The following is a 21,699-nucleotide window of genomic DNA, read 5'->3' on the forward strand; positions in this document are numbered from 1 at the left end:
GTATTGGATATTGTTGACAGATGACAATACGCCAATTAGCACAAATGGTAAGTTCCGACAGTGCCTACAAGTGTGCCTACTAGCCGCTAGATGGCAATACCGATTTCATATGTATACACCTGGTAGTGTGGATGGTGGGCTTAATGAGTGAATTAGAGAAATACTTAGATGGGACAAAGTTGAATTTAACTCTAGAAAAAAGAATGATAATGAGGTTCAGGAAAGGAGGGGGAAGAAAGAAATAATGTCCAGAGAGATGGAAGGGAATAAGTTAGAAGAAGTAAACGAGTCTAAATATTTGGGATATACCTTGCAAACAAATGGAGATGATGGAGATCATATAAGAAAAAGGATAAAAAAGCAGCAGAGTAATGAAACAGATATGAGGAATAGGAAAAAGAAGGTTAAACATTTATGAAGGAGATTGTGGTTATATGATACGCTGGTATGGCCGGCAATAGGTTATGGAGCAGAGATATGGAGATTTGAGACGAAGCTGCAGGAGGGAAAGGGAGGGGAGTTAGCAAGAAAGTGTTTGATGGAGTTGAAAGAAAGGAAAGGGAAGGCGATAGAATTAACGAGATTGGAAGAAGAAAGAAGGAAATTCTTTAATGTTAGAGATATAGAAGACGGGACTGGAGTAAACTATAAAGAATTTAAAAAAAGGAAATTTAACGATAATAAACAGAAAGATGAGGGATGATTGAAGTATCACAACATAATAAATGGTATAAGATGATAAAAAAGAAAGGAGTACCAAAGAATTTAAAAAAGGGATAGGAAAGGGAAGGTGGACCAGCATAGCAAGATTTAGATTGGGAAAAGGGGTAACCGAAGGAATGTATTTGGAAAAGAAAGAGGATAGAAAGTACAGAAGTGGCAAAGATTCTACGGAAGGATGGATTAGAGTAGCGAATGAGAAAAAAATAAAAGAATTTATGAATCTTTTTTATGCAAATTTAGCACAAGATTATTAATAAAAAAATATATTTCTTTTCGATCTCAAACAAAAATAATAAAATTTAGAACCAAAGAGATGAATATTTAACTGAAACAATTAATTCATCACTTGAAAAAATGGTTGAAAACGAAAAAATGAATAACTAAAGAGATGGATTTAAATAAAGATGAATATACAAATTTTAAATCATATGTATTAATATACAGAATGAAGAACTTAAGTTTAAACAAAGTCCAAAAATAATATTATATATTGAACTGTATAACGTGTGACACAACACCATCTGGTAAAATTTATATTTTGCCATGAAAGTTTAGAACGCAGAAACTCTTCTCCTCCTCATAATTATCTAGCCTGTGGATCTCGGGAACTGTTCATACTTCAAAAACCTATCTATGTGTACGAATAGGCGGCCGCTAGTGCTGAACTCAAAAACGATTTCTCAAATCGGTTCTTATCTGCTGGCCTTCCCGCTTTCTATGCATTCAGATAGCCCGCTCGAATATAGCACTGTCTAGTTTTCTGTTAGCCCCGACCACTCAGTCTCTGCTCAATACACGAATGTTCATACCTCGATAAGCGGGAATAGACCTTTCTACTTCTTAAGAATGGAAAAACATGAACAGGCGAAGAGTGCCTGAGGGACGAGGCTTGCACTCACCCAGAATATCGCGCCCGATCCCTGACTGGAAGCATTAAAAATATCTTCACGGGTTCGTGAAATATTACATTTTTTGCGATCCAGCTAAATTTAAAGTTCATTACCGCAGCGTGCCTCAAAAGTGTCATAATGTACGTATTTTTCAGGATCTCACAAACAAATTATGATTTCAAAAACGCGTGAAGATTTTTCAAGTTTTAATGAGTAATATAATTACCTTTAATTTTTAATTTTAATGTTCTTTTTATCTTTCTCACGTGCTAATTCAATACCCACACGATCAAAGCGCATCCACTTGGGCTAATTTACATAAAATTTAATATCAATATTCTGGGCGGTGCTTTTACCTTTCGAAATCAAGGCTCATTTTTAATACCATCCGGTTAGTGGTCAGATGCTAACCATCGGTTTAGTAACCAATTTTTCGCACTAATTTTTCGCACTTGTGTCACCGATAGCTATTTTACTCATACGAGAAAATGCGACAATCGACTAAGCATTTTATGAAAAATAACCATGTAACAGACAATGTCCGGCTATTCTTACAGCAATAACACCACGCCGCGCGGATGATGGATCAATACTAGGGCTAGAACTTGATGGCGGGTAGTTGTATCTTTACTCAAATACTCGGGGATTTACCTTGGTACCCGAGTAATACTCATGCTCTCGGGTATGCCACCGAGTACTGAGGTATTGGAAAAGTCAGAGCCCTACTGTATGCACCGAATGACACTAAATTTCTACAGTCAAAAATCGACAAATAGTAACCAGCTGTACTCTCGAGAGGTTTTCTGCAGTTTTCTTCTTCGGCTAAAAAAAACAAGCAAATTCGAGTGCTTCTAATTAAGCCGGATCATCAAATGCAGCGGTTGGGGATCACTGATAAAACACCTTAGTAGGTGGTTTTCATACGGCAACTACGGTTTTAACGAGTTTTTGTAATAAAAATACAGTACAATATGTATTACCGGAATACTATGGGATATTGCTATAGGATTCTATAAAAATACATAGTGATAAAAGTATTCTTAAGAAAAAACCTTCTTGTTTTAAAGCCTGGCGAAATCCTCGTGTTGTAGGCGTTAGAAGAGCATGAAGTTCGGATAATCCACAAATTCCAGCAGCACGAAAAAGTGCTGTAAACGGATTGGCACATACGTAAAAATATGGACACTGTCTTGCTCTCAATAAATGGTACAGTGATCTAAAACTTTCACTCCATTCCTTGTAAAGTGCATCCTTCATGGTTTGATTTGAAGCTACAGTAGAATTGTTGAACATAGAACTAGTTGCTTTGTCCACAGTTCGAGGATACAATTCCAACCATGGCAAAGATGGATGTTGCCAAATTAAACAATGTCGATGAAACCTAAAGAATGATTTGCAAAAATGTTAGCTACGGGTTTCATGTTGGCTCAGACTAATTCTATCTGGTGTTGCTTGTAACAACCATCTAAATTACAAGGTAAGAAAAGTGGTCGAATATTGCAAGTGGGTTTGTAAACGTTTTACTATGAGCCATGGGTTAATTCAACAAGTTTATTGTAAACTTGCAGCGATTAACAGTGCAATTTAAAAATATTTGTATCAATTTTACGGTAAAATGTAATACTACCACAGGAATCAATGGACATTCAAATATCAGTGATTAACGAGGTAAATTTCAACCACATTTTAACCACTCTTATCATGCATGTTTCCTAGGTTTCATTAAAATCACAATATTTACTGTAATCTAATACACATGGAAAGCATAAAAAAGCAGAACGATGGAAATTTTTCAAGAATGTTGTAATTCCACTTCGGATAAAAACAAATTGGCGTGCGGGTGTCATTCGACAACACAACAATGCATTAGCATCTTTTATGTATGCCTTGGGTCATATTAATAATTATATTCATACTATAATTCACAGTTTTATCATGTTATATATTTTACATACTTCATCCATTCCCTCTTACATGAAGTTGGGATAAATTAACATTGCCATAAGTGTACATGTTCTAATTTGCGGTTTTATAGCCATCAGCCTTCTAAACTTTAGCTCTTGTAACTACGCACGTAGGCTAATGTTGATATTTGGTACATAAGGTGAGTAGAAAAATTTATTTCTTGAGTGTGGTCCTTGTGTATAAATTATAACCGAGTTATAAGCGCTCCACCCAGTCACGGCCCTGTGGGCCTGGGAGATGGAGTGGGAACGGCATCCCCAGTCCTTATTACCGCTATCTTGCCCCGAAGGCAATCAGTCTTGTGCTCATCGCACGTTTCCTCGGTCAGCCTTTTAAACGATCCGCCTTCAACCTCTTACGGCCACCAACGACGCCCCATCGCCTTTCCGCTTTACGGTCTCCGACGACGCTATCATCACGTTGATACATCATCTCCGAGGAGGACCCATCGTTACTCCGGTTACCTTGGCTTCACCGCCCGAGTACCCTAACAGCTCGATCTCCCGCTCTTGGCTTTGCCACCTGGTTCGGGCCTTTGAAACCTTTGCGACTCTTAGAGTCAAACGATTGTAAGTTTTTTTAATAAACCTTTTATATTTAAATAGGTTATCCTTCATTGACTTCATCCGTTCTCTGGACTATCCAAATTCCTCACCTATCCCTTAATTTGCGAGATTCCTCATTTAGAGAAAAAACGTAATTTAGACTAGCTGAAAGTATAATATTTATAAATTGACTTTTTTAATTAAACAGTTATAATATTACGTCAATTTTGAGGCTAAGCGTATCTTTGACTCGAGACGGACTCTGCCATTTCTCACTGATAGTTGAATTCGACGAGATGAACGTAAAATTGAACTGTCTGAAAGTGACGTTACGGGAATTTTCCTGCCAGCGTGTGATTTTGAAGTATCACAATAATTTTCAACCATTGCAGTAAGACTACCACGTTAATCACTGTTATTTTTTTGTTCACTGATTAATGAGGTAATGTCTAACCCCTTTTTCACAGCGTAGCATAGTCTTTTAGATTTTATGCTAAATTTTTCAACTTTTTAATAAAATTTTATTGGATTCTAGACCGTAAAAATAATGTACTCAACTAATTGTAAACTGTTCTTCTAGTACGGCATGTCAAGAGTATGCAGCTTGCGATTAGACGATTCATTGGATGTGAGTAAATAAAACAAACTTTCATTATTTATTATTTTTTGTTGCGATTCCGCCAACTTTCATTTGATGAAAATTTATAGTTTCAGTATAAATACAAGTTTTATTTGACGCAATGAGGAGCATACAGAAGAGGGAGAGATGTATCAGGGAGAATCAACAGTTTCTTGCTGACCCCTCGCGCCTCTTTAGCGTTCCCTTTGCTTCTGTCAAAAATCCATCCAAGCCCAACGAGATAGACCTTTTGGAGAAAGTTATATAAGATCCCAAAAACATTTGAGTACAAAGAAGATAATGATATTATCATCTGCTTCAAGAAGTTTTGCAACAACCTTATAACATCTGAAGAAGGAATGTCCATCAATCACTAGTCAAGTAGTGAAAAAAGCATTCAGGGGTACGAAGAATTTGTCCGCTGCAGGAACAGATGGTATCAAGAACTTATGGTGGAAGCATTTTGCTTCTACACAAAAACATTTGGACAGCATATTGACCTCATATTTAAAGTCCGAAACGCTCACTCCGCAGTGGCTCGTATTAGGACGCACTATACTCATGCAGAAAAAAGGCCACTTGACCAACCACAGAATTACCGGCTAATAACTTATTTGAACACGCAGTATAAGATCTATACAGGTATCCTAAACAACAGAATTGTTGGAAGAATTGAGCTTGTGTGGAGAGATTTACGAACAATATGGTTCAAAAAAAGGTATAGCAAGATGCCGAGAGAACCTGCTAATTGACAGCACGCCCTGTCAATGGTATGAATTCACTACCGGGAAGCTTTCAATTCATCCTCTCATAGACTTACCATCTGCTGTTGGAAAGCTCAAAGGTTCATTCACACATAGTGAAATTATACGATTATGATTGAATGAAAATTTTATTTATTTAATATAGTTGTAGCACGATTTAGAGCAGTAAAAGTTTTAAAAATATATTATCGGCTTTCGAGATTCGTGATTAAGAACTAAATTATTAATATTTTTATTATAACAACGAAATTGAAATATGGAATCGCATTTACGAGTCAGTGACTGTATTTAAAAATATAAGGCTTCTATAATGAATAAATTAATAATAAAATAAGGTTTCAGAAGACAAAAAAACCCAGATTAACATGTTATCTTATGTAGATACATTTAAGCGGGCGTGAAAATATTAACGTTCTGCCTAATTCTGATGCGATAAATACTCATAACTTAATAACATTGAAAAGATATGTGTAGTGTCAAATTAAATTATTGTTCAATATTATTAATAATAATAGCATTTGTGGAGCAAACATATATTTATTCGTACTACTCATGCCCCATTCTTTAATTAAAAATATTTTATGCAGAAGTTAATGAATTTTTTAAAGATTTTCAAAATATGTCAAAGTCGCATACTTTTTTGATCGGCCTACATGAGTCATTCCTTCTTAAGGCCATGTGATAAGTGGGTCACGTGAGAGATTCCTACCTTACCGCCACTTTTTTTATTTCACAACTTAAATTCACACGAAACGCCATACCGAGTTAAAAATTTGGGATACTAAACAAGAAGCACTAAGAATGATGGGTCTTGTCCTAAATTTGTATAATTATGAAAAAAGGTTTTTGTTGTAAATAATTTATTTTTATTTTTTTATAACTATTAAAGCTTATTACCAGATCTACCTTTCTTATTGCTTCTTATGTATTATCCCAAATTTTCAACTCGATGTCGCACTTAGTGTTAAAATAAGTTGGGAAATAAGAAAGTTGGCGGTAAGGTAAGAATAAGGTCACGTGACCCACTCGTCACATGGCCTTAAGTTAAAAATGAAGATACCCCTGCGAATTACTATAGATGTTTTTAGAATGGGTGTATTTATTTGTGCAAAAACACTGAAGTGTATCAAGGTAAAGTAAATGGTAGCGTGCCTAAAGGCAGACCGTGGAAAAAATGGTTAGAATGTATGGATGAGACTCTAATTAGAAGAGACATAAGAAGCCACAGAAACACGAGAGCTTGCATGAAAAAAATGCATGGACGTGAAGGAAGCTAGAGAAGTATGCCAGAACAGAAAATTGTGGCAACAAATAGCTAATGAAAAAGTGTCAGTAGAGTGAATGACGTGTTTACATTGAACGCGAGTACCGCTTTCTCTTAGTGATATTCATTTTCCTAAAGGACCAATCGAGTGCGTATGTCCCTAGCCAGTAAACAACTAGGAGACGAACTTACTAATTAATTTTTAAAAATAAGAAGCTTACACTATCAAATGTCTGCTCTGATATGCCACACTCTATGATAATAATAGCACTTGAAGATATTGGAGTCATAACAACCTCGTCACAATTATCCTTTCTATGAATTGGTTCATCTGAGATTGGTTTCGCCCATATTACCCGCAAATTAACTACGAGGACATCTTCTAGCGTCGATACGTCCGAATGAACACATACTTCCAAGAAATTAACTTTGAACATTTTAAGATTTCTTTCCGAAGATTTCCCAATTTTCCCAATTGGGAATTTTCTATACTATCATCACTGATATTTATGAATTTTAAAAAAACAAAACGCACTCTTAAAAGTATAAACATGTTTCAACTGACATCCTCCTTTTCAAATTAAAATCGAACATATACTGATAGATCTAAATCTAACTTTAGATGTTGCTGCTCGGTAGTCACATAAGATAAAAAATTCCAATATAAAGTCCCTGAGTTCTATGGTATATTCAGATGTATAACTTATGGTATTTTACAGGCCATGCAATTTATAGACAGAAGAAATTGTTCCCGTTTTGGGATTATCAGTGATTCCTTGTCTGCTATTAGGGCAAATATAAGTGTAAGTATCTTTGATCACACCACCCATGCATTATAATAGACTTTCCACAGCTCAAAAATCAAGGAAAAGAAATTATGCTGATTTGGATTCCATCTCACATGGGTACAGCAGGAAATAACAATGCTGACTCTCTAGCTAAATCCGCCTGTTTACTTTCAGAGCCTGAAGTTCCTGTACATGTATTCTACAAGGATCTTAAAATATGGATCTGTAATGCTATTAATAGTTTATGGAATGAACAACAGAAGAACAGTATAACTACCAAACTACACATGACTATGGCAACTTCCGTGTTGATATTGGAATTCGAAATTTAATGTAGGGTGTCAATGTATTAATACCCCCTTTAAATGTGTACCACGTTTTTTTCTAACAAAAGTTTTTCTCTAACAAAAGAAAAAAATGGATTTTATTTCTATTTTACCAGAAATCTTATTTTCAGAAAATCAGAGAGCCCATACAAATGTTAATTGATGTGTTCTATTACAATAAGCAATTTTATAACATACGGTAGTATGATATATCAAATCAAAAGAAAAGTTTTCTTCATAGAAACAATCTAACTTTTTTGAAATTTCTAAGTCGCTACTGATTAATCAATAATGGTCATCGGAAGTTCATCAATCGATGAATGCACGCATCACGAAAAAGCAAACAATTACATCAAATAGAATACTGTTACATTCCAAATTTTAAAAATCCTCTTATAAGCAAGGTAAACAATTTGGCTAACAATTTGAAAACTATATTGGTAGGTTATGGTAGGTCATGAAACGTTTTTCAGTTTGGCACTCGGTGTGTCTCGAAAACGCATACAAATAATTTATAATATAGATTATTGTTGCATTCCTTTTACGAAAAAAGTTGCTCTCATATTGACAAGAAAAAGAATATAGTATTAAAATTTATAAATCGGTATTGCTAGATTATAAGAGGTGATGAGAGCTTCTTCAATAGATCATTCGACGCTGTTTGAAGATGCCAAAAAAATATAGCAGATATAATTCTGCAGTATTCTTAATTGAGAGAACAATTTTGTTATACAAACCGAAAACGCAAGTATTTTTTAAACTTTATAAATCGGTACTGGTGGCTCACTGTTACGTATTAGAGTCGATCATAATGATGATCGCGCAAGTGGTTAGGTGAACACAAGAGCAAACAAACAGATTTAAAAATGAAACATAATCAACTTTAATTTGGGTTCACTACACGGAGAAATAAACGTGTTTCAGTATGGGATCTCGCATCGAGTGCTAGGAAAATCGTCGAGTTAAGCGGAAATTCGGAATATCTGCCCGATTCGTTTCAAGATGAAACGAAATTTTACTTCTGCTATGGTCATTATAGAAGGCCGCCCGATTCGATATATCCATAGGTGTAATGAGATCGAGTAGATGATAGTAAAAACTGGCTCTGAGATTGACGGAATTAAATTAAGGATGGTAAGATGAAATGAGGGTCTGGATGGGTCTGGAGAGGTTTATGCAAGATCTTTTGCACGAGGGAGGAGGCAGAGCTTCACAATCAGTCTCTCTAACTTAGTAGTAGCTGTTCGGACAGTAACGGCACGAACTAGGCCATCCTCTCCCGGACGTACCTTCGCAATTCTGCATAAAGGCCATTTGGTAGGTGGAATCGTCTCATCAGATTCTTTTAAAACGGCCAGATCTCCTACCTGAACAGACTGTTGACGCTGACGCCACTTAGCAAGTGTTTGAAGCGAATGAAGATATTCTGAAGACCAGCTGTGCCAGAAATCTTCCTGCATTTTCTGGACCATTTTTCACCTTTCATTCGCAGGAACATGTTCTTGGATAAGCGATGGTTCAGGGACAGCAGTAAGTGGTCCTCCAATGAGCCAATTTCCTGGAGTAAGCGCAGATAAATCACTTGGATCATCAGTTATTGCTTGTAGTGGTCTTGAATTAAGGCACGCCTCGATCAGTGACAATACCGTTGAGATCTTCTCAAAAGTTAGAGTCGAAGTTCCAATAACTCTTTTGAGATGATGCTTGGTAGATTTGACGGCGACCTCCCACAATCCACCAAAATGTGGAGCCGAAGGAGGAACGAACAGCCAAGTGGTTTGGTCCACGGTCGGAGCATCAGCGATGTCTTGCGATGTTCGTGACGCCTCCGCGAAGAATGCCCTCAGCTCAGAATCAGCTCCGACGAAATTGGTACCCTGGTCTCTTGTGAAAGTGGAACAAATACCTCGTCGTGAGGCAAAACGTCGATAGGCGGTTAGAAAAGACAGAGAAGTATAATTAGACACTACTTCCAGATGTACAGCACGAGTAGACGTGCAAACAAAAACCGCAATATAGCCTTTATACGATCTTTGCTCACGTCCAGGGGCTGCTCGTATTCTTATTGGACCACCAAAATCCACGCCACTGTGAAGAAAAGCCCGAGTGCGCTGCACGCGATTTGAAGGGAGGTTTCCCATGAGCTGTGTGGCAGTGGCGGCACGATGACGAATACATACCACACATTGCAGAATGCGAGACTTAACAGCCTGACGATCACAAAGAATCCAAAATTGACGTCTCAAGGTGGCTAGTGTGAGTTGGGTATCCCCATGAAGCATACGCTGGTGGCAACTGTCAACGACTAGATCTGTGAACGGAGACGTCGATGGCAAGATAAGTGGATGCCTCTCATTAGGATCAAAAACGAAATGTTTAGACGGCCACCAACTGTCAGGAGCTGCTGATCATTTAGGAAAGAGTTAAGCTTGATGAGTGGGTCACATTTGGGCAGCTTCGCGATTTTTTATTTAAAATATTGGAAATAGTAGAAGAGAAATGGGCCCGCTCAAGTTATTGATGTATCGAATGCACCATGCCGTCACTCGAGTTAATTTTCCTAAAGACGATGCACAATGATCAAAGCGATCTCACATATGAAGATGAGAAACTGTCGTCTGGTGTATGACAACTCGTTCCAGATCAGTATCGACGTCAAGATTTGGATCAAAGGTGGACCAAGGAAGACTGGTCTCTAAAAGACGATCCGAACCAACCCACCAGAGCGAGTAAGCCTCAAGCTGCTTGGCAGAGAGACCTCGAGTAGCGGGATTCGCTATCCCAGGTATGTAATGCCAATAAGCCTCTGGAAGGGATGTATGAATATACGATAAGCGATTAGCCACAAAGGTATACCAACTGCAAGGAGGACTTCTTAACCATGCAATCACATTCGTGCTATCAGTCCATAGATGCACTCTTACATCTTCGAAGGAGAGAGTTTGTAGGAAACGATAGTTCATCTTCTGCTGCCTGCCATGTTAATGCTAGAGTGTGAATCTTCAGGTACTGATTTCACGAGTGCCATCTCGTTGGAAGCCCACTTGCGTAAAGGAAATCCGTCCGATTGCAACAAATTGATAAGTACCTGTTGAAATGTTAAGGTAGATTTCACGTCATCCGCGCTTGCTAAAACATCATCAATATAGATATGACGGTGGGGAATGAAGGCAGCGTGAGGCCAGCGCTGTCCTTCGTCCGTGACAAGTTGCTGGATGGTGCGCAACACCAAATAAGGCGATGAGGATAGTCCAAATGTAACGTTGGTCATCCGATACTCACAGATTAACTCATTTGAGGGGTCGAACCTCCACAAAATGGGTTGGCAGTCTTGATCATCAGGATGAATCCTAATTTGAAGAAGCATCTTTCCTATGTCTGCTGAAAAAGCCGAGGCAAACATTCGCCATCGAAGTTAGATGTCAGAGAGCTGCGAATGCAATTTCGGTCCAGTGTCTTGGTAGTTGTTGAGAGATGAGCCGGTCGAAGTTCGATGAGAGCCATGGAAAACTACTCTGAGTTTGGTGGTAGTACTTGTGTCTTCGAATGTACTAATGTACTAATTCCATGTGACCTAGAGAAAGATATTGAGATATGAAGTTAGCGTAGGCAACACGAAGATCCGGATTCTTGAGTTGTCGACGTTCCAACTTGAGAAAGAGTAATTCAGCTTGAGTTCTGGAGTCTCCTAGGTCGTCCTGTAAGAATCCAACCCATTGCTATGTCCTGTACAACCACTCTGTCGTTTGGCCGAGACATTAAACGAGGCTCTATGATGAGAGCATAGATTTCAGCTCCAAGTAAGACATTGATAGCTGAGTTCGCACTAGGTTTCGGATCAGATCAAGTTCATTTAATGCAGACCAAGGTTGAGGGGCGACTCGATGTGACGTTGTGTAATTGCTGAGTCGAGGTATAACCATAACCTCTGTATCTAAAGTAAAACGGGAAGGCAATCGCGATATGTTGATAATATTAACTATACCTTTTGATACTCCAGGCTTAGAAGCTCCTACTTCGGAGATGTGAAGAGATGCGAACCGGCGAGGTAATCGAAGACGGTGTGTGAGTATTTCCGAAATAAAATTGCCCTTCGAACATGGATCTATCATACAACGTGCCTATGCGTAGCGTCCATCCTTGATCTTAACAACTACAAATGCTGTTGCGAGAAAGCTTGGACCAAACGAACTAGAGATTACATGAGAATTTAATATTTGTCATGCTGAGTTTCTATCGTTTCTCGAATGGTTGAGCGTGGAACATCCTGGAGGAGAAATCGGTTTGGGATCAGTTCTTGTTGATGTTTCTGGGCCATGAATGAAGGCATGATGGCGACCAAGACAGGTACGACACGCTTTATTAGAGCGACAATCTCTAACTTTATGTGGTGCAAAACAGTTATCACATAAGCCTCGCGAACGGACAAATTCCTGACGCTGAGCAAAAAATTTAGCCTAACATTAGGTGAAGGTTTTCTGTCAGGCTTTTTTGAAGCATTATGTGCCTTGACGGAAGAATTTGATTTGTGATGTTTTGAAGAACTCTTCGAAGATGATGACATTGTTGCGGTTTGTGGACAAGCTGAATGGCCCATGGACTCAAGTGCCTTGAGTCGGGTTATGAGAAATAACGTGAGCTGATCAAACCTCTGTGGTTCCACTTATCCTCCGATAGAGGTTTCCCAGTCCCGGCGGTAATGCTGATCAAGGCGTTGAACAGTAATGTAGGTCAACCAATCATCCCATGTTTCGACGGAGCGTTTAAGTGTAGTCTAGGCACCGATGACTTCTGTCATTCCATGTAGAAGCTTCTTCAACTCAGAGGCATATTCCGTACATGCCGGCTGTAAAGAACATAAACCGGCAATCTGAGAACTTACCAAAAATCGAGTGTTTTGGTATGTTTCCGTTAGTAAATCCCATGTTCGAGTGAAGTTCTCCGCAGTAGTGGGGATGTTGCTGAGGAGATGATCAGGTTCTCCAGATAAGCTTGTTTTGTAAATAATGCAATCTTACAACATTTGTTGTTTTCGGGCTTATCACGACAATTGCATTAAATAAATCACGGTAATTCGGCCAATCCAAATAATTGCCCGAAAATTTTGGAAGTTCGATCTTCGGAAGGTCAGGACCATGGCCGTGACTCGCTTGTTGACCAGGGTCTACTTGAACATCCCTAGAAGCTGGTTCTCGATCATAGATCTCCATTTTGTCCAAAAATGTACCCAACTCGACTAAATAGAGTTCCTTCGGTACACTAAAAATGTCTTTAGAGAAGTACGGCAACTTCTCATCCTCCTTTGTATGTAAGGAAAGTACCTCTTGATGCTTCTCCTGAAATTGATCCCATTTTTCATCTAGATTCTGCATGCGAGCCTTGCATACTCCACGCGTAAGATTGGCAGCACCTAATTTTTCAAAATTGATAGAAGTCCGTGAAATGACACTGCTTAATTTTATATGTTGGTCGATCAGTTCGTCAATTTCCTCTGTAAGCATTTTGAATAGTAAGGACTGAATGATTCGAGGAAAAATGGAACAGTGACTCGTCACTAGGATCCACGTGCGTTACAAATTTTTTGCATACTTAGATATGTCACTTGATTGCAGGTTTAACCATCCGTTTCATATTTGATAGTTTCGAGTTATGTAACACAAAAGACAGTGTTTATAATGTGTCTCGATGAACTGCTTACAGTTTGTATACACGTTATCAACACACACGTTACCAATACACACTAGCTCACAACCATAGGCACTGGAATGTACGGTTCACGTTAATCCCTTTGACAAATCTAAATTTAGACACTGTTATCGAACAAAAGTTTGATAGTTATAATTATAAGCTCGATTACTGTGCTTTTTATTCCAGGCGCATTCACTCTTTGCACTTAAATTTGTACTTGAATTTACACTTGAATTTGCACTTGAATTTGCACTTGGTTCACACCGAATGCGCGGAACACTTTTCCAAAATTTGATAAGATCGTTTTTCAGCGTTTTCATACCAGCTTTTTTTTGTATAAAAATCCGGCTCGAATGGCCAATTTTTCGGATTAGAGTCGATCATCATGATGATCGCGCAAGTTGATCGATACATCTCGAAGATTTGATCATAAAAACTAGAGCCGAGAACCGATCTGGTACATAATTAAATTTATTATTTAAACTATTCATAATTAAAATCATCTTGCCAGGAAAATATTCACAACGTAAGCATTATCTATGTAAGCTGGCGTGAACATTCTTTCACCTATGCTAATACAGGGTGGACACAAGATTGAATTTTACAATTTCCCTGACAATTCCCTGACTTTTCCATGACATTTAGACCAATTTCCCTGACAGGAAAGTATTACAAAAGCGAATAAGGTTTCAATAACGTGCCAAGCAAAATAGTGAAACAAACCAGAAAAATGCGTTTTACATGTCAGTATGGAGTAATTAAGGCCAAACAACTCAGCGGCGCCACTAAGGAAAAACAAAGTGTCATATGATGCATATTTTTTTGCTATTTTTCACAACAAACAATTTTTTTGCTAAATTACTTTTTGAGAAAACAGGGCTGGATCAAAGAGGCGAACGCATCTACTTACATTTTATCGAAAAACAGCTTAATTTAATCAAGAACCTCGAACTCATTCTCCGGAAGTGGAGGTGGTAGTCTCATAGTTAGGAAAACAGGAAGATGGTCAGAGAGGGAAGCCAGACGTAAGACATGCAAATCAGAAAAAAGTTAAAAGCCTTTCATAGAGAACCATACAAGATATATTGTTCTTGATCCTTGGGGACCTGTAAATATGAAATTTGCAGGAGAGGCACTAAGAGAGCAGCTATTTATGAGAACCAGCTCATTAACCTCCAAATAATTCACAATTTTACCCCTAGAATTGGATACTTTTTCCCTCGAGACTTTACTGGGTAAAAGGTGTTTACACAGTAAACTAGACCGAGTACAAAACAGTCCAAGCGAGAATGGACATTGAGAAAAATGTAGGTGGGTGATGTCGCGATTTCCTGAATAACATACGATCCTAAATGATATGACAATTACTTCTAATAGTAAGGGATACAATATTTTGGAAATCTGTGGATCGCAAGAGGCCAATATTCCTGCTCGCCAACCAAGTCTGGCATACGGCCTCACTGTCTAGATTCTTGGATAAAAGATTGAGTCTCAGAGTGGCTGCATTTGGGCTATTTTTTAGTGTACCGTGACACAAGAAGTTGTCTAACAGTTCGTTATTTTGTGGTTGCTTAGGTTCCAGTTTAGGAGGTCGAGCTCTATTACTATTTAACCTTGGGGGGGGGGGGGCGTCTTCGGGAGTTTTTTCTTCTTGGACAGATTTGGCTCAAACGTCTTTGTGGATTTTCTGCCTCCCTTGATTGCTCCTGCCACCTGCTGCCCCTGATGATCGCGTATGAATTGATCCATCTCCTTCATTTGCAAGATTGTATTTGCAGAAGATTTGTTTTATTTGAAGGGTGACCCGGAATACGAAATCGCGCGATTTTTTGAGTGTTAGGTAACAGGTCCTTATTTATCATGTGGGTCACATCGAGTTTGACCAGGATGATATTTTAACGCAAAATTGATTGCTGCCATGAGAAACCTTTCTTCTCTACTTCCATAATCCTATCCTTAACCCTATCACAGGGGAACGCACTTTCGCTAAAGCGATGTTTGGGTTGCAAGATACCAACCAAATTGTATTCAAACTGCGACTTCACACTAATAGAAAGATTCATAGAGGGAAAAACATCATAGAAAAAAAGAAACAGAACAGTACAAAATTCCCGGATAAAACAGAAACACAGAATAAAATTCTATTATTACAACAAAAATGGCAAAAATCCCTAATGAATTCAGATTTGGATCCTCCTCCAGATTTTACTAGGGGGCCATCCATATACCACGTGGACACTTTAAGGGGGGGGTATGGCAAAATTCCACGCTTGTCCACGAGGGGGACACACATTTCCCTAAATCTGTGGAAAATATACTCACATGAGACAAGGTATACTCTAGGTATACTCCAATTTTTATATTGTGCTGACGCACAATATACTTTTTATTTTTCACACGACTTTTTCTTTCAAATTCAAATTATGTTTAAGCTCACGTGCCTAAGCTAATTCGAATTTTTTCAGCAATTTCATCGCTCTTTTTGGACTTCTTATAGTCCGGGAGCTCGCGACGATTCTATGGATGTCATTTTAGTACTCACTAAAATTTCAGATTCTTTTGATTTCATAGTCAACAGTTCGAAATTCGTTGACTAACAGCTGTTGGTGTATTTTGCAACAATTCATCGTTAAACTCGTCAAAAATTCGAGTGAAAAAACGTCATTTTAGTACTCTTCAAATCCGTTGAGGACTATTGTTTTGGTGCAAACAACTAACAAAGAATTTGACTGGCAGCTCCTGAGTGGTACTAAAGTTAACTGGGAAACTGTCAAACATGTAAAAAATTCGAGTGAAAAAACGTCATTTTAGTACTTTTCAAACCCACTGAGGATGATTGTTTTGTTGCAAACAACTAACAAAGAATTTGACTGGCAGCTCCTGAGTGGTGCTAAAGTTAACTGGGAAAGTGTCAAACATTAAAAAATTTGAGTGAAAAAACGTCATTTTGGTACTCTTCAAACCCATTCAGGATGATTCTTTTGGTGCAAACAACTAACAAAAAGAATTTGACTAGCAGTTCCTGAGTGGTGCCAAAGTTAACTGGCAAACTGTCAAACATGTAAAAAATTCGAGTGAAAAAACGTCATTTTAGTACTTTTCAAACCCATTGAGGATGATTGTTTTGGTGCAAACAACTAACAAAGAATTTGACTGGCAGCTCCTGAGTGGTGCTAAAGTTAACTGGGAAACTGTCAAACATGTCAAAAATTCAAGTGAAAAAACGTCATTTTAGTTCTCTTCAAACCCATTGAGGATGATTGTTTTGGTGCAAACAACTGACAAAGAAATTGACTGGCAGCTCCTAAGTGGTGCCAAAGTTAAATGGCAAACTGTCAAACATGTAAAAAATTCGAGTGAAAAAACGTCATTTTAGTACTCTTCAAACCCATTGAGGATGATTGTTTTGGTGCAAACAACTAACAAATAATTTGACTGGCAGTTCCTGAGTAGTGCCAAAGTTGACTGGCATTTTAATCAGCAACCGGATGAAAGTTTTGTCCTTTTCATTAACTAAAATTTTCATCTGTAGGATACTTCTATAAAAATAATATGTATATAAAAAAAGAAACTACGAAAATCTCACTTTTTATGCAAATTCACAGCTCAGAACAATGGGTTTCAAGAGTACTAAAATCACGTTTCTTGACTTGAATTTTTAGCTTGTTTGACAGCCTGCCAGTCAACTTTGGCACCACTCAGGAACTGCTAGTCAAACTTCTTGGTAGTTGTTTGCACCTAAAAAATCATCCTCAATGGGTTTAAAGAGTACTAAAATTACGTTTTTTCACTCGAATTTTTAACATGTTTCACAGTCTGTTAGTTAACTTTGGCACCACTAAGGAGCTGCCAATCAAACTTATTGTTAGTTTTTAGCATCCAAACAATCATTCTCCGTGGGTTTGAAGAGTACTAAAATTACGTTTTTTTATTCAAATTTCCGACCAGTTTCACGATAAATTGTTGCAAAATGCACCAACAGCTGTTAGCTAGTCAACGAGTTTCGAACTGTTGAATATTAAAACAAAAGAATCTGAAATTTTAGTGAGTACCCAAATGACGTCCATGGAATTGTCGCGACCTCCCGGACATTTTGAAGACTAATAATATCTATATTTTCATAAAATACGTCCACGTGGACAAAGCACGGGGGGGGGGGTATTTGTCCAAATTCCACGGCTTAGAGAGAATCTAGTTCCTTATTATGTTTAGGAAAACGAGTGGAGAAAGAGTTAATCATGTATGAATTTCATGTAATTACCATTTATATGTCACTACTAATTAGTTTAGACTGAATACCTGGAGTTTTAAGGTAAGGAGGCCATCAAGTCCTACACCAATCCGAGAATTCAAGAGTCAGTTTAGTTTCGAAAATCCACACGCATCCACTGCCACGTTACACTATCGGCGATTACGGGGTCCATCCGAATGTTAAATAATCTGATCCAGATTAATCTAAACTAGGAGGATTACTAATTGTTAAGTAACAAGCCATGCCAGACTTGATATTTATCACAATATACGGAGGCATCCATTTTGCGCCGGCCGGCATTCAACAGAACAGAACTGTAGTCCGAATTCTATCGACTAGAGGCTCAGAAATCCAGCTGGCAAGGGCTGCACCTACTAGACCGAGATTGTGGTAGGATCAGGAAGGAACTATTGAGTGTAGAAGACTCTGGCGAGATTTAGTTTCGTGTGGGCCATTGTACAGTTAGATTCGGCGGATTCTGATTTATTTTTTAGCCTTATTCAGCATTATTCCTTGGCACAGGCACCCTCTACACGCAACCCGAGGACGCATCCGATATCCACTAGTCCGGTATAAAATACGCAACAGTCATACAGCACCATTAACAAGATAAAAAAAATTATATAATATAATATAAAATAAGATAAAAATAAAATGAAATAAAATGAAATTGAATAAAATAAAATGAAAAACAAATAGTAATAAATAATAAATAAAAAATAAATAAAATCAAAATAATAGAATAAAGAGGACAAAAGAAATAAAAAAGAGAAGGAAGGGGATTTGGTTAGTTGCCTTCTCATTTTTCTTTCCTCCTTTTTATTTTCGTCTAAAGAAAAGATGAACATGTTTATTTTCTTCTTTTTTTTAGGGGGAAAGGAGGGGGAGAGGTGTTCCTTCCTTTTTCTCAGATTCCAATACCGACGTTGTCGGTTAAATTCCTTCCCGATGTGATGTAGTCAATCACACACTGAATGCGGGACGCGTTCTGTCTTGCCCCGACAATGGGTCGGCCAACAATGCCGAGCAATCTAGAGCTATGGGAGCCAATGAAAATGGATTCAGTGCGATGGATCGGCGGGATCTCGCAACCTTTAGGTGGACGGAGCGACTGAACGACATGAACGGGGTTACATAGCACGGCTGCATGCTCTGTGGTGCGAGAAACATCCGGAGCTATCACAATTTTCGCAGCAACGTCTGCGAAACCATGCTGAACTACTCCGTGAAAGAAGCTATGTAAGCGGAACGCCTACTCTACCACAGCTAGAACAAGCCGGCAACAGAGGAAGAGAGGCGACACTAAAACCAACCGCGGGCAGGCTTCCAATGGATGAAAAGCGATGCTTTACGACCCGGAGAAACGTCAACACCAAGATTTCGCTCAAGCCTAAAGATCTGGCTGAAATGGATGACGAGCTTCGTGGAAATTTTTCCGGAGAATCTGACCTCTGGGGTATAAATTATTGTGTGTATAATGCAGCGAGAGCTTTGGCCGATGCGAACCGTAAAACAAAACCAACGTTTGATCATAAGACCAAAAGACGAATGCATTAACTTGCCATAAAGATTGGCTGGGCAAGACAGTACGCGTCCCGCATTCAGTGTGTGATTGACTACATCACATCTGGCAGGAATTTTACCGCCACGGTTCGAAAGTTCGCGCGTGAACTCCGGACCCATTATCACAAACTTAACAAGTCAAAGCTGCTGGCCATCAGGCAGCAAATTGTTGAGAGAATACGGATACTATCTGACATTAAGAGAAGTCTAGAGCGGAGGGAGAGGTAGGTCAGAGAAAATCAGTTTCTCTCTGACCCATCTCGACTCTTCCAAGACCCTCCAGTTACTGTCGAACATCAACCCAAACCAGAGGAGGTCGAAGTATTTTGGAGAGAAGTCTACGAAGTTCAGTATAGACTAGACGAAGACTCAGAAAATATAAATAGCTTCAAGGAGTTATGTGTTGCCCTCATAACACCTGATAAAGAATGCCCATCCATCACTACCGAGGAGGTGAAAAAAGTAATAAGAGGGATGAAGAACTATTCCGCACCGGGACCAGATCGATGGCCTGGATTAAACATCGGAAAGCTTTCGATTCGACCTCCCATAGACTTATCATCTGTCTTTTGGAAATCTTAAAAGTTCATCCGCAAATAGTTGGGTGCATAGAAAGATTGATGCCGCTATGGAAAACCAGATTTACTATCTCATCTGGAAAAAATCGTGTGACAACTAACAAGGTCACCTTTCAGAGAGGTGTCTTTCAGGGCGACACCATGAGCCCACTCCTCTTTTGCCTTACATTATTGCCACTATCTCTAGCACTTCGCCATTCCGACGGGTACTTGTGCGGCAAACCTGCAGATCGAAAGTACAAGGTCACTCATGTACTTTACATGGACGATCTTAAGATCTATGCTAAAAACAGAGAGCAACTGCATCTAGCTCTGGGGATTGTCAAAAGATATACTAAGGAAATTGGAATGAAATTTGTGTTAGACAAATGCGCCAAGGTTTATTTGAAGCGAGGAAAACTTAGTGGCATCCCTGAAGATCCTGAGCTCGTTGATAGAAGCGCCATACGACACCTTTGTGCTGGAGAGACTTATACATACCTGGGCGTGCCACAGAGCCGCATTCAGGATGTGATATCTATAAAGGATACTCTCCGAAGCAGATACAAACGTCTCATCCGACAGATTTGGTCTTCCGAACTGTCGGCGAGAAACAAAGTATCTGCAACGATCATGCTTGCCGTCCCTTGATATTGGGACAAGAAAGGTTATGCACATGAACAAAAGCATGCATTTTAAGTCTTCCGTTCCGCGACTTTACATCTCACGCCCTCAAGGGGGTCGCGGAATATTGAATCTTGAATGTCTCCAAAACAGGATTATTCTGCGTACAGCACACAGAGTTGCAAATGGAAGAGACCCTCTTCTTAAAATGGTCAGGAATCCCGAAGAAGTGGGCAAAGGAGCGTTTCTGTACAAAGCAGCGGAGGAGGCTGCAGAAACACTCGGACTTGACTTCAGTATTAGAGGTGAGCAAAGTGCATCAAATCTTATCTATCTCGAGTACTCACTCCTGAAAGCCCGGATTAAGAAAGCACAAGAGGAAAACTTTTGTGAACAGCTCCTCGATAAGAGGATGCAAGGTATCTTCCACAGAAATGTGAAAGATCAGTCAATGTCTTGTGAGCTAACGTTTGCTTTCCTTAAATCGCCCGGATTAAAGTCTGGTACGGAGGGTTTCATCTTTGCATGCCAAGACGGTGTCATTTCCACCTTAACATACCGTCGCCACATTTTGAGCCAAGATATTCCCGATGATAGCTGCAGGGCGTGCCATGCACACCCCGAGCATTTAGCTCACATACTATCTAGTTGTCCAACTCACGCAGGAACGACCTACATTCAAAGGCATAATGCGGCACTAAGAGTGCTTTATTACCATCTCTGTCACTCTTACGACATAAACCTTAATATCGCTCCTCTTAATGCTACTAGGGAAATTGAGCCAATTGCCGAGAATGGGAAATGCCGCATATACTGGAACTTTATATTCTCGACAATTGTTTCTGTTGCTCACTCGAGGCCTGACATGGTTCTTCTTGACTTCGAGAAGTTAACCATGTTCGTTATCGAATTTTCGACACCAGCTGACAAAAACATAACCAAGGAGAATGAAAAGAAAGAGAGGTATCGAGACCTTATAAAGGAGTTGCAACGATTGTACCCGGAATATTCTGTTAAACTCATCGTCCTTATGATCGGCGCTCTTGGAGGTGCCAAGCTTTCACTTGCTAATGGCCTAAAAAGCATCCCTGCATGTCAACAATATGCTAAAACACTTGCGGGAAAAATGAC

General features: G+C 39.0%; 1 protein-coding gene across 4 annotated transcripts in view; it reads right to left on the minus strand.

Moving 5' to 3' along the window:
* LOC117182072 (protein downstream neighbor of son homolog) overlaps positions 1–21,699 on the minus strand; it is a 240,330-nt gene that overhangs the window by 147,038 nt on the left and 71,593 nt on the right. For all 4 annotated transcript variants that reach the window (XR_004468261.1, XM_033375098.1, XM_033375099.1 and 1 more), the window contains one exon: positions 2,666–2,994. Coding sequence is in view for 3 of the 4 variants with exons in the window: in XM_033375098.1 (XP_033230989.1) it covers positions 2,666–2,994 (329 nt within the window). In the remaining variant the exon portion in view is untranslated. The remainder of the gene's footprint in view (positions 1–2,665; positions 2,995–21,699) is intronic.

This window comes from Belonocnema kinseyi, chromosome 10 (genome assembly GCF_010883055.1).
Source record: "Belonocnema kinseyi isolate 2016_QV_RU_SX_M_011 chromosome 10, B_treatae_v1, whole genome shotgun sequence".
Taxonomy (NCBI): Eukaryota; Metazoa; Arthropoda; class Insecta; order Hymenoptera; family Cynipidae; genus Belonocnema; species Belonocnema kinseyi.